General features: G+C 37.7%; 1 protein-coding gene across 6 annotated transcripts in view; it reads right to left on the bottom strand.

Annotated features, from left to right (window-relative positions):
* The window catches only part of EPB41L3 (erythrocyte membrane protein band 4.1 like 3), a 129237-nt gene that overhangs the window by 7486 nt on the left and 104025 nt on the right, over positions 1-17726 (bottom strand). For 3 of the 6 annotated variants that reach the window (XM_077810428.1, XM_077810426.1, XM_077810425.1), the window contains exons 11-14: positions 13657-13710; positions 10837-11028; positions 3876-3950; positions 317-706 (exon numbers count right to left, since the gene is read on the bottom strand). In XM_077810428.1, coding sequence (XP_077666554.1) covers positions 317-706; positions 3876-3950; positions 10837-11028; positions 13657-13710 — 711 coding nt within the window. Of the gene's footprint in view, positions 1-316; positions 707-1208; positions 1332-3875; positions 3951-10836; positions 11029-13656; positions 13711-17726 lie in introns of all 6 variants that reach the window. The other 3 variants (XM_077810430.1, XM_077810429.1, XM_077810427.1) reach the window with 3 other exon arrangements.

Here is a 17726-nt window from a genome sequence, read left to right on the forward strand (position 1 = left end):
AAAAATAAATGAAACAATGAATTTATATATATAAATAAAATAATGTACACACACACACACACATATGCATGTGAGTGTTTGTATATATATTTTCGCTCATAGCAAAATGATTGACCAAGTATTCTACAATTGGTTAATAATATAGTAAAAATATCCTGATTGGTTAATAATTAAATCACACCGTTTTTTAATATCATGTGCTGCCAAGAGCTGCAGGAGACTCATTAAAGAGCCACTTGCAGCTCCCAAGCCTCAGTCTGAGTATCACTGCATTATACTTCAATGCAGAAATAACTGATTATTAATAACTAGTTACCTCAAAATGAGGTTTTCTTTCCAATGTATCAGAAACGTGGACTGTTGCACTCTGCTCCTCCTCTTGCTGATAAGAAGCAGCAGCAATTTCTTCTTGTTTGGTTACAGCTTTATCAGCCTCCTCCCTTTTTTCCTCCTCAGCCCCCTCAGTCACAGCAGAACCCTCCTTTCCTTTCATGCTAGAAGCAACAGCAGATACTGCCTGTGCCATAGCATCCAGCTGATCTCCAGCCAATTTAACAGCATCCCCACTTGCATGCACATTCGTCACATGTCTCTCCTCTACCAATACAGTCTCCTGCACAACCTTCTTCACTGCATCCTGATGTGGCTGAATCTCTTCCTTCATTTCGCTGGCACTTATCTCCTGGCCTGTCTTTGTTTCTGTTCTCTGTAGGGAAATGGATTTAAATGTCAGAAGTGAAAAATAAAACTTAATTCAGCTCCTAATGCCAATGTACTGTAAATATAAGTAACAAATGATATTAAAGTTTGCCATTTTGTTTCTCCTGAGTTGCTTAAGTTTTCGCTTTAAGGTTATTATTATAGCAAAAGCGCACCATGAACCAGCATTTAAAAAAGGGAGAAGAAATCTCATACTATCCTTTTCGTTTGTATCCATGCCCTAGCATTCTAAACGCAAATAAAATAGCCTGTAAAATGACAAAAATTTAAAAAAAAAAGGAATAGAACTTGATTTTCTTGTGAGGTTTCTAGTTGTGATCTAGCTTTAGGAAGTAAAAGGTACACCAAGCATTTGAATTAATATTAACCATGCAGATTCTGAAACATCAATGAGTCAAACACACGTATGTGCAAATACAGGGAACAAAAGAAAAACAAAAATCAGTAGTGTGTAGTTATAAAATTCATAGATGGAATCAAACGGCCACCTGAGCCCTGCTATGTGAAGTAGAAGTAACCTCTCCTATGAACTCAGTTGGTTTTCTTGCAGACTCTAATAAACTGAAGATATCTGAACCATCCAAGGTCTTTTCACTGGAGGACTGTTTAGTCTAAGTGGACAAAGAAATGCAGAGTCATACACAAAAGACAGACAGACAGACACACACACACACACAAAGAGATATGTTAATTGACAAAACTCTAGGCTGAGATAGAGGAAGGGAGGATAAGATTGCAAGGACACAGACAGGTTGAAAACAGGAAAAGAATGGGAAAATAAATGAGCACAAATCTGTAATGACTATAAGCAGTAATTGAAAAGCATACTTGTTAGCACTGGGATTTTGCTGGTTCAAGCAAACCTCCCCCACCACCCCCAATTACAAGCCACAGCAGCAACACTACATTTCAGCGACATGGACTTCAAATAAATTGGAAAAGTTTAAAGGATTATAATGCCTGCTTTGGACTGTGGTACTGACTTAAATCATGAGGAAAAAAAAAATAAGCTGGGTTGGCTATTGTCAACATAAAGCCAAGCAGCAAGATAACTGAAAGGTAGGGCAGTGTGAGGGTATTGCCTACAAAAGTCATGCTTTAATCTTTAAATTGTGGCACAAAGTCAAAGCCACTTGTTACCACTACTCTTGATGCAGACGATTCAGTAACATAGTGAGCAGTAGCAATGGTAAATGGCTGTTCTCTGGAATATCTCCACTCAGACAGGCTCTTATCTTTCCGACCAAATGCCCCTGCTTTCAGAGCTTCACTGTCAAGGTGTTTTTCAGCTCTGCCAAACTGCAAGCTTCCCAGTGTACCATGAAAATCCTGGTCCATCTTTTGTGCTTTCTTCAAACTTTCCTCTTCAGGACTATGCAACTGAGACTCTGCTTCCTTTATGGGTGTCAAAGATTCAGACAGCTTTCTTTTTGTACTCTGTACATCGGATCCCCTCCTGGCTTTTTCGTCAGTGATGGGCTCTAGAATTTCATATTCAGCCACTACTGGAATGATTTTCACAGATTCTGGCATTCCCCTCTCCATTTTTTGAAATGCTTCTAGTGATGACTGCACTGTTTTCTCTCCCTCTTTAGCTTTACTTGTCATGGTTACAATTTTCCCGGATACAGTGTCATAGGACTTTCCTAAGGTGTACATTTTCTGTTTATTCTCCTCTTTTGATTGTATTTCATTTTCCAAGTCCTCAAAGCTTTGCATTTCAATGGTACTGGATTTTAATATCTCAGGTGGAATGTCCCCAGTTCTACTGCTCACAGTCATTACTTTGTATGTCACAATTTTTTTCGATTCACCATCAACTACCTCAGTAGGTATTTTGTCTACAATAACCCAATCCTCAGTGCCCTATATTTGAAATATAAAAGCTACATTAGATTATCCAATTGTTTATTTTTGTTTTAGGAACACTAAAATACTAAAACTTAAGAAATTTGAGGTAGCTATTTTGAGAACATGTAATAGCTGTACCTAGTACAGCAGCAATTAAATTTATAAACAGCATCACTGTTTGCAACATAAAATCTGCAAAGAATTTCTTTTGTGACCCCCATTTGAAGCCATTTATGATGTGGCTGCAAACATTTACTTTAGGCACAGTCTTTCTCTGATAACTTGCAGCTGAGTAGCATTTAAAAAAAATTAAACACACATCTGACTGGCTGTTTTTGAGTAATCCTGGCTGGCTATAAGCTCATGCACCATAACAATACCCTATTTCTTTAAAATAAAGGTCAAATTATAAAAATAGGACAAATTAGCCCATTCAGTCACACCCCCCACCCCACTACCATGCAAATATTATTTTGTGGAAGTACTTTGAGGTCTCAGGACAGCGCATGTTTGTATATGCCAGTCTTAACTGAGTTTCCTTGCTTTTATGGGAATAAATCAGACTTCTTTAGCATTGTTTAAATTTAGCTATACAGTATATTAAACACCCTGAGTATTGTGGATTTTATTTGAACATAATGCAAAATATACAAATGCAATGTACCTGTATACATATACAAGTATGCTATGTGATTTAGTTTCAATGCACACAGTGTCCAATTATTTATCCCTACAATAGTTTAATTTATTCAACTAAACCAATGCACTGGTTTAAATCAAATGAATTAAAAATAACCTCTAAGGATGATGGGACAGTTTTCTGGAAAATGATTTGATGAGAAGTAACAGTGCCAGTGGATTCTCCTTCCTGCAGCTTCTTCTCTATCTCCCTTGGCTAATGGAAAAACCAGTGAGAATTCAAACTTCATCATCACTCAGGATAATCTGAATTCACTTGACACCATAAAGGAAATTCATTCTAATGACAACAGTGCCTCATTCACTGTAACATTTTCAGTGAGACTTCTGTACTCTGCAAATGCATGCACAGTTAGAGAACCTTCTCCCCCTGAGATCCACTCACCCAAGGCTGTTAACCATAGGGAAACAAATCTCTAGTAGGTAGACAAAAACTTTGGAGGGTACTTGTTCTCCTTCCCCAGTATTCTGTCCACAATAACATACCTACTTGTGGAGCTTTTTTTAACATAATTTTGTGGCTTTGAAAAGGAAAATGATAGCAAAAGAGTAACTCTGTGCCAGTCTATTTGATTGCATTTTAATAAAGTATGTTTTGTTTTTACCTGGGACTCCAGGAATGTAGTACTTCCCTTCTGCAAAAATATAAGTTTTTCATATTTTTCTTTTTCTTCTTTGGTCTAATGAATAAGAGAGGGCCAGGAAGTAGACACTCTTAATAACTGAAATGCATTTTTACTCCATACTCTACACAAACTTATCTATGTTTCATACATTTCTAATGTACAAGCAAACCATTCATTGCCAGACTATTTCATTTGAGAAATAGCAAATAGAATTAAACAGGAATGATTGTAGCAAAGAATTTTCCAAGCAATAATAAAAAAAAAATATCAAGGAGTACATCTTTGCTCAGGATACACAGGTGAATGAAAGATAGACACTGGAATGGATTTTAAGCAGCAGGCTACAACTTTATTAACTTACAACTGGGTATGGATGGTATATAAACACCCCATCTCATATACCAGACATTTAACGGAGTCTAGTGTGGGGTTACAGGGCTTCCACCATATAACCAAAACCAACCTGTCCCACAGGGCCCAGCCCACTTCTGAGTCCTCTCACCCACTCGCCTACTCCCCATGAGGGGGACAGAGGTTACAAATGGGGGATCTCGGTCTGTGAAAACGTAGGTCTCATTTACCACTGGTAGCTGGCCCTTTTAGCCTTTATGTACACTGGACACAGGCTGAAAATTGTGACAAACTAAATATTCCTAAATAATCCCTAACTAAGACTTCCAAATCCTATTCTTCTGTACCTCAACTGTGCCTCCATAATGATTCAAGGAAAGTGAAAAACCCTTTGGAAACTGACAGTTTGGCCCAGTGTGGGGAAAAAATCCTGATCCCCAAAGACTGATTGGCCAGACCTATCCCTTCCTATCCAGCATTCTGGAAACAAAACTCACTGTGGTTACAGCTAAAGGCAGGGAGGGGAGAGCAGACGAAGAGGCAAGAGGCTCCTGAAGTCCAGGGGAAAGTTTAAATTGTTGGGAGGGGTGTGGCGGGATCAATCAGCTCCCAGTACCCCCACTCCCTAAAGCCAGCCAATGGGAGGCAAGAACCCGAGGAGGAGGGACACGACTTCTGCATCTTTGGGCATGGGTTTTACTCCATCCATACCTTCTAGGAGGGGTCCATCCCCTTTTCTGGTCCAACACCCCACAATCTCACTTGTTGAGATGTGGGTGGGGATATTTCTCAGGCATGCTCTATCCCTCCTCACTTCTAGGGCAATTCATTTTCTTGGCCAAATATCCCCCGCAGTGTGATGAGGCAGAGAGGTAGAATTATGGAAAAATCCGCATCTACTATAACATCCAGTGTATTATCTTTTATTATATTTTTTGCAAGTATTATTGCTGAAGTGATAAAAGTGTAATCTTTCAACATCTAATGTGACGCGTATTCTACATGGTTTAGTCACTTGAGAAGAATACAAATTTTAACAATGAAAAAACAGACAAAATAAAGAACATTTACAAACTATGCATGAAAAGGTAACTCGCTGAACTTCAGGAAACAAACGGCTACTACTGGTTGAACCTCACTGCCAAAAGCTGTGTGTGTTTTTTTTTTAATCACATTTTCCCATTTTTAAAAATGTTAGTCTTTCCCCTATTGTTGTGTGAAACTGACTAGTGGACTATACATTTCCTTACAGTAATCTTAAGTGTTACTTTTAAGTGTACTAAACAATTCTTAAGTGAGATTTAACTAGACTGTGTATCTCTTTGAATTGATTACATTATTTTAATAAAACAAGTGCAACTGGGTGTTATCAAAATTCTTATATTAATATACCATGTTCCAGAGGAACCAGGCAATTTATTTAGGCACCATACATTTCCAGTACATACAAAATAACATAACTCTATCACTCAATGCACTGGAGAGAGCAGTGGTGCTTAGTCAAAGTAAATGGGGCCAATATGACTTAATTTATAATACAGATCACAAAAATCAGTAGGTGATACTAAAAACTAATATCTCCCAGTTTCCTGTGTCAGATGTTACCAAATGGGTCAGTAGAGAGCCTAGAACAATTTTCAGGTAACAATAATTCAAGGACTGATTTGGGGAAGACAAGGGTAACAAGTGAGAAATGGTGTGCTGAGTTGAATGAAACTTATTATTGGACAGGTTGTGATACCCTGACTCCTGTTGAAAAGCCCCATTAAAGTCAGTGGGGCTAACAGCAGAGAAAGATTATACTCTATCTGAGAAAGAGTATTGTAATCTGACCCTATCTGACTGTGAAATAATAATAATAAAAACTATCTGAGGGAAGACTGTTGTCATGAGACAATTCTCACAGTATCTGAATACTCCTTGACCTTTGTCAATATGGGTGCACTTGTATCCTATCCTCTCATTTTTGCACTGGCTGTGGGTTTCCAAGTGGAATTTGAGGTATTGATTTTGACCTATAAATTGCTTGGAACCTGCCTGACAGACACCCACCTCTCTGGGCAGTACTTGAGCAGGAATCCCTTTGGTTTATAAGAGAGACAGCATACTGAGGTGTCATGTTTAGTGAGGGCCCTTCGCCTTTGGAATTCCCCCTCTCACCGTTGGTCCACAAGAGCCCTCACATCTGTGAATCTTTAGAGCATTTTGCTGAATCTCATTTATTGGGTGGGATTTTGGGGAGAACTGAATATTAAGGTTGGTGAAATTGGGTGGCATGTACGGTTTTGAGAGAGAATTTAGGTGGTTGGTGAGGGGGGAATGGCTGTTTTTGTGGGGAGTTTGTTTGCTACTGCTGGCTTTTGTCTTACGTATGGACTTGGGCTTTTATTTTGTTAAGGTGCCTAGAGTTTCAGATAAATAACTTTATGGTACGTTCACAACAAAAGTAAACAGGGATTTTTAGTTGCTTATACATTTTTATCATGCCTCTCTCGGTCATATTTGGGCACATTTATCAAAATGACAACCAAAATGATTTCTATCAAATAGTAGTAAGAAAAAAAGCCATTTCAATAATCACCTCTTCCACTGATAATAAATAGCTTCCCAGCCACTGATTTTAAAAAGCCAAGGTAAACAGATGAGTCTTGCACTGTATCCCAGAAGGCAGCCAAACTGAGACTCTGGCATAGTGCGATTTCTAAAGCTAAAGCTGTCCATCACGAATGCTTTGTCATCTACTCACAGGGATTCATCCCTTGGGGAGGACAGCAAGAGCATTCCAGCCAATTGTAGCTACCACTGATGTATTGACATAACAGATTACAGTGACTATAAAGATACCGCCCGATTCATGAAGGTGTCATTAGCTGCTATTCCAAGTATAAACTCTGAGGATTTTCTCAAAACAAGGGGACATAATCTGTGCTCTCATATTCATGTAAACCATCAATGAAGAAATTATGTTTTACAGAAGAGGCACTCAGAGATTTAATACATTTAGTATTGCTTGGTTACCTTTATGTGGATTAAACTTTATCTGACGTTAGAAAGTGTGATCTCTCTTTGGGGAAAAAAAAGAGTTAATTTAGGAAATGTAATGGCAGGGAAGTTACCGTACCACATTGTTAGAAAAGGGTGTTACTACTCACTGCAGAACTGTACAGAATTTCCTTTGTAAGTCCCCATCCAGTTCAGCAAAATACTTAGGCACGTGCATAGTTTTACACATTTGAGTAGCCCCACACAAATCAACAGGGTTATTCGCATGCTTAAAACTACGCATTGTGCTCTATACTTCCTGACTCAGAGCTTAAATACAGTGTTTAGGAATACCAATTTTTACTATACCGGAACTGGATTCCTACTATGTCACTGCATTTTTAGAGGCTCTTCCTTAGGCATCTGTAGGGTACCAATCACCATAGTGTCTAAGCACTGCATATATTGGATGCAAGCTGAAAGATCCTTAGGATCATCCCCTTCTGATTCCTGGCTTAGGCTTCCTTACAAGTCTGAGATTGTACACAATCCCTGAATGCATTGCCCTGATCTGCATAAGCAGTTCCTTGTAATATTTGGGGTCCAGGCTTTTCTGAGTGAGAGACTGTTTCTGTCTTCAGGTGTTCAAAGAAGAGGAAGCTGAGGAATGTTTCCAAAAATACAAGTGCAAGCTTCTCCATATTTTCCCATCATTGTTTTTCTGTAAGTACAACCCAACAGGCGTTCAGTTTCCAGGATCATTCAATCACTGCCCTATAGTGATAACAGTTACTGACAATTGTGATAATGGTTCTGGAACTGGATTAAGAGCATGAGTTTTCTCATGAAGACCACTGGTAACAACTTTGAGACCCTACCGACTTGAACTAGATTCAAACTAGTGGAAGGCTCCGTATTCCCCATTTTCTTTGAACTTTTAGGAATGGTGAGGCAGCTTCGTGTCTTAGGTTGTTTTGATGTTACAATACCACTTCTGTCAATATCGTAAACCATACAATTTATGCTTAACTTAAAAAGAAACATTTTTGTTGGAAACAGAGTAGCAGTCGTGTTAGTCTGTATCCGCAAAAAGAAAAGGAGTACTTGTGGCACCTAAGGGACTAACCAATTTATTTGAACATAAGCTTTCGTGAGCTACAGCTCACTTCATCGGATGCATGCAGTGGAAAATACTGCATGCATCCGATGAAGTGAGCTGTAGCTCACAAAACCTTATGCTCCTATAAATTTGTTAGTCTCTAAGGGCCACAAGTACTCCTTTTCTTTTTGTTGGAAAGTTCTTCTACGAGCATTTCCTGACCACTTAGTGCCCCAGGTTTTTACTTTTGGCAATCTAGCCTTTCAAGCTGGTCGCAAATAAAAATGTATCACATAGTTTACAGCTAATGCCTACAAAATGTTAGTCTGGATTATGAAATTGGAAAATTAGGCATAACTAACACATCACCATCTTCAAAGTTCTAAATAACTCTGCTCCTCCCTACCTACTCCCTCTTGTCATCCCCTCCTCCTCCTCTGCTCTGCCAATGCTCCTGACCTTTGTCCAAGCATTTGCCAGATTTTCATACAATTGCCTCCATGCCTTCTTTCATAAAGCCCTCTAGGCTGGTTCACACCCGCCCCCCCAAGCTCATCAGACCCCTTAACCCTATCCACATTTAAGTCCCTCTTCAAGACGTACCTCTGCCATGCTGCTTACAGTGAACCTTACTGATTCATCTGTAAATGCACATAAATTGCCTACTGTTCTTCCCCTTTCCCTGACCTCTGCCTTTCAATTGCGAGTTCCTCAGAACAGAGAATACCTTTAAGGGCTTGGAAAGCACCTAGCACCTAATGGGAGCGACCGCAAATAAAGTACATAGAGAGTAATAGGGTGATAAGGAATTGACAGCATGGATTTGTCAAGAACAAATCATGCCAAACCAACCTCATTTCCTCTTTGAAAGGGTTACTGGCCTATTGGATGCGAGGGTGGGAGGGGTAGTACATATGCTATATCTTGAGTTTGGTAAGGCTTTTGTGACACAGTCCAAAATGACATTCTCATAAGCAAACTAGGGCAATGTGGTCTAGATGAAACTACTATAAGGTGGATGCACAACTGGTTGAAAAATGGTACCCAGAGAGTAGTTATCAATGGTTCACTGTCAAACTGGGAAAGCGTATCCAGTGGTGCATGGCATGGGTCAGTCCAAAGTCCGAAACTATTCAATATTTTCATTAATGACTGGGATAATGGAATGAAGATTGCGTTTACAAAATGTGCAGATGACACCAAGCTGGGAGGGGTTGCAAGCACTTTGCAGGACAGGATTAGAATTCATAACAACCCTGAAAAATTGGAGAATTGGTCTGAATTCAGCAAGATGGAATCAATAAATGTAAGTGCAAAGTACTTCACTTCAGCAGGAAAAAATCATGTGCACAACTACAAAATGGGGAATAACTGGTGAGGTGGTAGTCCTGCTGAAAAGGATCTCGGGGTTATAGTGCATTACAAATTGAATATGAGTCACCAACATGATACAGTTGAAAAAAAGGCAAATAATCATTCTGGGGTTATGTAATGGGGTTCGGAACCCCATACTGAGCATAGGCAGAAGGGAGAGGAGAGTCTTTCCTGCGTACAGGTAATCAGGCTGACCACATCCTAGCACAGCTGCTAGAACTGTCAATCGTGGTGACATGCATCCACAGGTTGGACCAATAAAGAAAACAAGCCCAACTATAAAGGATGGAGAACAGAGAGAGAAAGGAGGCAGAAAGGTCTGGGATAGAAGAGGGGCAACAGGCGGCCTCTGAGAAACTAACAAAAGGAGACTGTAAGCCCTGGAGTTTAAAGGCTGGTAGACTCAATTTAAGTTAAGAATTTATAGACTGGCTTAAGTGCAGATGAATTTAACAGGACCAATTAGGAAAAAGCTGGGACCCCTAGAGAGACTGCACCAAGAGCAGTTGACAGATATATTAACAGGAGTGTGTATGAAAGACAAAGAAGGTAATTTCCTGCTCTACTCGGTACTGGTGAGGCCTCAGCGGGAGTACTGTTTCCAATTCAGGACGCCACACTTTAAGAAAGATGTGGACAAATTGGAGAGAGTCCAGAGGAGAGCAACAAAAATGATAAAAGATTTAGAAGACCTGACCTACAAGGAAAGGTTAAAGAACTGGGAATGTTTAGTCTTGAGAAAAGAAGACTGAGGGAGAGTGGAACCTGATAATAGTCTTCAAATATGTTAAAGAGCTGTTATAAAAAGGATTGTGATCAATTCTTCCCCACGTCCACTGAAGGCAGGACAAAAAGTAATGGACTTTATTTGCAGTAAGGGAGATTTAGATTAGATATTAGGAAAAACTTTCTAACTCTAAGGGCAGTTAAATTCTGGGACAGGCTTCCAAAGGAGGTTGTGGATTCCCCAACATTGGAGGTTTTTAAGAACAGGTTGGACAAACATCTATTAAAGATGGTCTGGGTTTACTTGGTTGTGCCCCAGCACAGAGGGCTGGACTTGATGACTTCTCAAGGTCCCTTCCAACCCTACATTTCTATGATTCTGAGTCTGATGAAAAGGTGGGCACTGACCTCTTCAGGCACAAGTGGTTCAATCATCGGAGCTTCCTCCTGTCTTGTAGCAAGCCGAACTGGAGATGTCGAAAGCCTCTTCTCCCATTCATTAGACACTGTAGTGTCTGTGGAGGTTTCCAAGAAGGTTCGTTTCAGTTCACTTATATTCGTCTGGTGTTTCATCAGGTCTTCTTGATTTTTGTCTAGCTCCTGGATAATATAAAAACAAGGGCATTTTGTAACATTCACCTAAGCTGCCAAAATGTAAAAATCAAAATGTGTAAATTGGTTAGTGAAGAAGGTAGTAAGTATTTTAGGGGATCAGGGATCACAGCACTAACACAACACTTGTGAAAATGTGGTATTTTGAAGGATAACTGCACAGAAAAATCTAGTTTGTGAGCAATAAAATACTCCTAAGTTTACCCATATACACTGTAAGCTATACCTGATAAAGAAACTTTGAACATATATATACACACACAGATATTTATGGAACAAGGTAGAGAAAGCCATCATAATCTGAGAAAAAAATAGCCATTTAATTTATTAGAAGGTGGGAGTACACGGTTCATGCAGCATAGTGCAGATCCACAGGTTTACCACTAAAACCAACACACATGTACAGTACATGCACTGGTATATACAATACCAACCTCTAACATAAGATTACTATGTTTGACATACACATTTTCACCCTTTATTCGCTTAATCAGACTATTCTGAAAGAAGTGAAAAGAAAGGGAAAGGTAAGGGACACAATATTCAAAGGATACAAAATGCTGTTCTATGCATTGCTTTACAGAGACTTGGCAAATAGCATGCTGAGAGATATGAACACTGCGGACACCCACAATTCAGTAATGCGCATGGCCTTCCATTCTTTACCTGTGCCTTGAGATCTCCATCTTCCTCTTGATCCGACTGCCAGCACAGGAAAGATTTGAAAACAAAACCTTACCAACACAAATCAATGTAAGGTGACAAAAGCTGATCCGTATATTTTATAATGCTAAGATCACATTTTCTCTCCACTGAGAGCACTGGAGAAATGGGTGGACACATTTATCAACCCAATCTTGCATAGTTCTCAGATCTAATATAAGAGCCTTCTTTTAAACTTGCTAAATGTGAAAAAAGGATATTAAAACTTCATTTTTGTGTGTGTCTGTGTGCTCAAATATTCCCAGGCCCCTCTATTCATTTATGAGCCAGCATTCAGACTTTCTTACCGAGATGTAATGTATTACACTTTAATGCTCATAGTAAGAGCTTCAGATCTACATGACACCAAGAGTTGAAAAATTATAAATAATGGTCCACTAGCAGTCTCCTATAAACTTTGAAGCAGGGTAACAGTGCACAATGCTGCCTACAAAGCTGAAGCATCATCTAATTCCATAAAATGCTATTTTACTAATTTTATTCATTCTCTCTCTGTCTCTGTGAGTTTTTTTATACACACATTTTAACTATACTATGTATACACTGTCTCTGGATCCACTTTTAGGAACTGCACTATGGAATGGCATATTCACTGGGATCCTAAATTTTTTGAAGTGACTGATGATTTCAGTTGCTTCAGTTTGTGAGTGCCCAACTTGAGACATTTGAAAATTAGGCCCTTATTTGCTGTCAGGTGCTCAACACTTTCTGAAAAATCAGGTCCCTAATAAGACACCATGTTGGGGAACTCAAAAGTTCAGGGTTCCAAAATCTCTACCTGTGAAAATTTAGCTTAAATGTTTTCAATATATCCTTTCTGTTTAGTTAAAAATAAAATTTTAGATAGGAAACACTTAATACAGAATTATATTTTTCCTACTGGTTATCAACATTCATAATGTCACAGTTTCATAATGGGTTCTGCTGATTTTTGGGCCATATTTTCTTATTGATATTTTTAAATTTACACTTAATTATTCAAATAACTGCAAATTCGGTATTTGCCATTCACTTTATCACTCAATTCAAGTCTCCTGTATTTACAGGCAAGATTTGATTGCCATTGATATGCTGCATACAGAATATTTCCCTGATGGTGATTTTAATTATAATAATTGGAAATAGTGATTGGATCATTTTGAAACCCTTTCATAATGTATGTGATAACACTGTGCGGCTTTACCTCATATTGTATCAAATTCAGTCCTGGTGTATGCAGTTGCAACTCGATTAACTCCATAGAAGTTACACCCTCTTCACTGGAGTTTTAATAGGGCTGAATTTTGTGTATTCAGTATACTTATTATATTGTATACGTTTTTAAGTTTTTGTTTGTTTGTTTATTTGAGGAAGAGGGCTAAGCTACTTATTTTCATCCTCTGAAAATAATACATGTAACAATACATGTATTATAAATGTTATATGTTAATCAGAATTCAAGGCCCAGTCTCAGATATGATTGTACAAACTTGAGTACACTCCAGGAGGAGAAAAATTCTCCCAGGAGAAACTTTTGAATATCTGTCTGTTCTCCCTTTTTATACATTTAATTATCCTTAACATGTTCATCTTAAAAACAGGATAACTCAATCTCAGTCAGCACTACAGCCCAAGAAAACAGCATTTGTTCAAGTTACTTTACTACCATCTGTTACCTACACAATACACAAAGTAGTTTAGCAGAATTTTCAAACAGAAACCCAAAATAAAATGAATCTAGAATGGATGTTTGAAACTTAAGGAATCAAATAAACTCTTCAACACACACATATACAGAAAGGTATCTAAACTACAGCAACAGAGGCACAGAATAGTGCTAATATACAGGATCTGAAAGAGGTGAAGCTACATGCTACATTCTTTGGTAACTTATATGCTGGTGACTATACAAACCTCTGTGGCAGTGGTTTCACCATCAGCTGCAGTATCCGTCTGTTCACTGTCAGTCTATTTTGTTACACAAGTAACCAGGTTCCAAGAAGTAAGCAGGAATAAAGAATAAACCCAACTTGTCAGTAAATGCAGGTCACAGCTTGAATTGCTAAGTCTACATCTCTGTGGCGTGGCTTTTTAAACCATATATAATTTAAAGAAACAACATAAAAATGCTATATTTAATAAACAGAACAGACTCAGAGGAAGACTCAAGACATACTGTACACAGTATATGGCTTTACCATAACAGCTTGATTAGCCCAACAAAACATTATCTGAAAAAACGTTAATTGAATCACAGGTTTTTCCTCTTAAGAAAGCCAGGTGGCTTTTTTAAAGAACTAAAACCTTGTAAAAATATATATAATTAACAAACTTTTCCCTTACAACATAAAAACAAATAAATACAATCCTGTTAATCAACTGTTTATACTAGTATACATAGTTACTGCAGTGTTTGATTCTGTAGTTCAAGGGGGAAAAGATGATAATTTTTTTTTTAAAATAAAACAGCTACTTTAACAGTCACCTGACTTTCAGCCCCTCATCTGTACAGATTTTATTACTGTCCCCACATTTAAACATTATGAGGCTGTCTGCATTACCAAGGAGTTCAAATAAGTATATACACAGTTATCTACAGTCCACCTATGTCATGTGGATGGCTCACCCCCCCATTTGCTAGTGGCAAGATAGAGCTGCCAATATTGTTTCTAATATTAAACAGGGACAACCTTACCATTTCAAAAAATAATACAATTTTAAATACTTTTCATTCCAATTAAAAATACTGACCAACCCCCCCCCCCCCCCCACAAAAAAAAAACCAAAAAAAAAAAACCCAAAACCAAAACCAAACCAAGTACAAGTGGTAAAAATGAAACAAAGCACAGCATCATGCAGCCTAATGTAAGCCTACTTTTCAGGCTGCACAAGTAGAACATTGACACGGTCAGGTACGTCTTGGAATAGACAATATGAGTGTCAATAAGTTAATACAGATAGAGCCAAATTTAGGTAACTCCTCATGAGGTGGTTGTTAAAATGGTTAATAGGCTTGCAGATCATCAAAATAACAACTTTAAAAGCAAAAATTAAATATCATTAAGTACCATTAAGTCACCTGCCCTTGATCTGCATGCACAACTTTCACTAAAATCAATGAAGGTTCTTCAACTGACCAAGGATCATAAATGGTCATAAGACTATATATAAAGTAATAAAAGTCAAGTAATTTATAGTTAAGACGATACTCTTCATCCTTAAGTCTCATCAACATGAAGAGAGAGAAAAAAGGCAACACAGTTGAAGGTATGGATGGAAGGTCAGACTCAACTTTGAATTTCCTTTCTTCAGTCAGTTTGTGACAATTTTAATGTTACCTTAAAAACACTTTTGACACTTCCTTTGCCTTTGGCTATCACTCCTTGTTTTGAATAAAGGGTACAGAATGTGCATTATTCATATGCTAGCCAGAACTGGTTAGGTCATTTTGGTCTACTGGGTACATACAAAATACTATATACAATTTTCTAGTAAGTGGATTTGACTGGACAGGTTACTTTTTTTTGTATGAAAGTTTAGTGCCAGAATAATTCATAAATCAAAATACATTGATTATAAACATAAGGTGTTATAAAAAGATTCTGTAAAAGTAGTTGCTTTGCTAGTAAAGCAATCATTCTTTTTTTGTACTAACTAGAAGGTCAGACATCATTACAATTTTATAAGCAAAACTGTTTTTGAGTTAAAACAGTATAACTGAAATCCAATTTACACCTGTAACTTAAAAACCATCTGAATAGAGGAGTCCAGGTATTTTTTAAAAATAAATAAAAAAAAACGTCTGGGGCCAAGACACTGTAATGCTAAATTTTGGCACAGATTGTTATTACAACAGTTACGATTGGAAAGAAAAGGCTGTCAAGAATTTTAATCACTAAAGTGTGGATCAAGCAGCTAATGAAATGTAAAGGGACAAATTCTGCTCTTGGACACACAGCCTGACACCGATGCACGTCTTAGGATTGAATGTGGTCAAAGAAGAAGTTTTATCAGAATACGGTCCATAGGGGCAGGATACTTATTGTAGCTCTTAAATATGTCATGCACATCATTGGGTACACTACTGTTAACTAAAAGTACACGTTCATACAGAGAGTTTTTTTCTATTTCTTTCTTAATGAAACTGAAATTCTAAATGAAATACAGAAATCAGTATATAACCACGATGGACAAATCTACTAATAAACCAATCTACACCAAGAGGCTAAAAGTTGATGTTACTGAACTACTTGTCAAATAAAGATTTGAAGTCATTTAAAAAGCAGTGAAATGGAGGTTTAAGAGGCTCAGCAAGGCAGATTTCACTAGGAACAGAGAGTTAAAAGAATGGCTGGTTAAAATTATAGACCAACTGTAGTGCTCTGAATGATATGCAGCTGCTGGAACTAATTGGCAGGCTAGGGAATACGAACGAAAAAAGATAGCTATATTCTGATAAGCTTCAGCTGCTTGTCCTCTAGTTTGTGACAATAACTGCTGTGATTTGTTTTGCCGATGTAATGCAGACATGCCCAACTTTAAAACATATTAACTTTCATGCAATATTTTGAACAAGAAATACACCCTTGATTAGGCACAAGTCTGTGTAATTTGCCATACAAGTATTGATTCTGGGGTAACCATTATCACAAAAGGACTAAATTGCAAAGTTTATTTTACACATTGTTATTATGATGATATTCACTTTGACCACTAAGTCTAATATCAAAAGAGGTGGTCATTTCTGAAAGAAGAATACACAAATGGATTATATAAACACTGCTTTATTATTATTTTTGGCTATACACTCTGCTTCTATAATAGACAATATATTATTATGTTTTTACTATTATAATCATCTGAGTGCAGAGCTATTGTAAGTTGAAATTTAATGCTATCTCAAAGTGAAGACATGAAATGAGATAGTAAAATTGATCTTGGATGCCTTTCATCCTAAATTGCAGTTTTTTTTCCCTTAAAGACTGGAACCAAGAACATCTAAAGAAAATGTTTTGGTGCAAACAGATGTAACTCTGGCATTCCACAAAAGGGAATCACAATCCTATGGCCAAATGTTGCTGAAACTCATGGGGCAGATTTTAAAAATCTTTAGAGGCGAACAGAATGTGCATACAATGCAAGTCAGACTAATAACTGCATGTACAAATGGCTAATGGTAATTTATATATGCAACTACCTGATTTGTGTCTGCAAGGACAGTACAATTGTGTGCACAAAACAAGCGTGTAGTTGTGCATCTAAAGAGTCTAAAAATCTGACCCCATGCTTTTACTCTGTCATCATCGAAAGGCTCAGGAGTAAAATAGATACCAATCACTCAGTATCTGTTATACAATCAAGTAGATTCCCTTTCTTCTTCTTCTATGTAATGACATCCAAATTTCTCACCAGCACTACAGATCTTGTTACCAGGCAAATTGCTTTAGCTGTATTTTGTTATAAGCCCATTCAGTTTACTGACAGAAAGCACTAATTCTGGTAGTGCTAATTTAAAGCACCAAGTGGTAACTAGGAAATGCTACCATTGCAATTGAAAAATGTACCAATGCAAATTTTCAGTGGAATGCTGCACTGAATGGGATACTAGCTGAATCTACAGTAGAGACAGGATCAAGCCACAAAGACCAGATCCAGATTTTGACATTCAAAGTTTGGGATATTAGGAACTGGGGATTTTGCTTGGCCTGTTACAAAATTAAAGGCCATTTTCAAAATTCTGACTCTGGTTTGGATTCTGAGCACCCCCAAAATTGGGGATAGTTCCAATTATTAGTTGTTTGATATGTAACTATGCATGCAATTGTACTTAACTACTCGCTATTTAAACAACCCTTCTACTGTCTTTAGTAAAAACTAGTATTAACTGGGAAAAAAACTGATTGGAAGAGAGAGAGATTTCAGATATTGTTCTTTAGAGTTGATTTGTGGCAAATCGTAAGTGTAGTTCACTGCACAACTGAAAG

The sequence above is a fragment of the Eretmochelys imbricata genome, chromosome 2 (assembly GCF_965152235.1).
Source record: "Eretmochelys imbricata isolate rEreImb1 chromosome 2, rEreImb1.hap1, whole genome shotgun sequence".
Taxonomy (NCBI): Eukaryota; Metazoa; Chordata; order Testudines; family Cheloniidae; genus Eretmochelys; species Eretmochelys imbricata.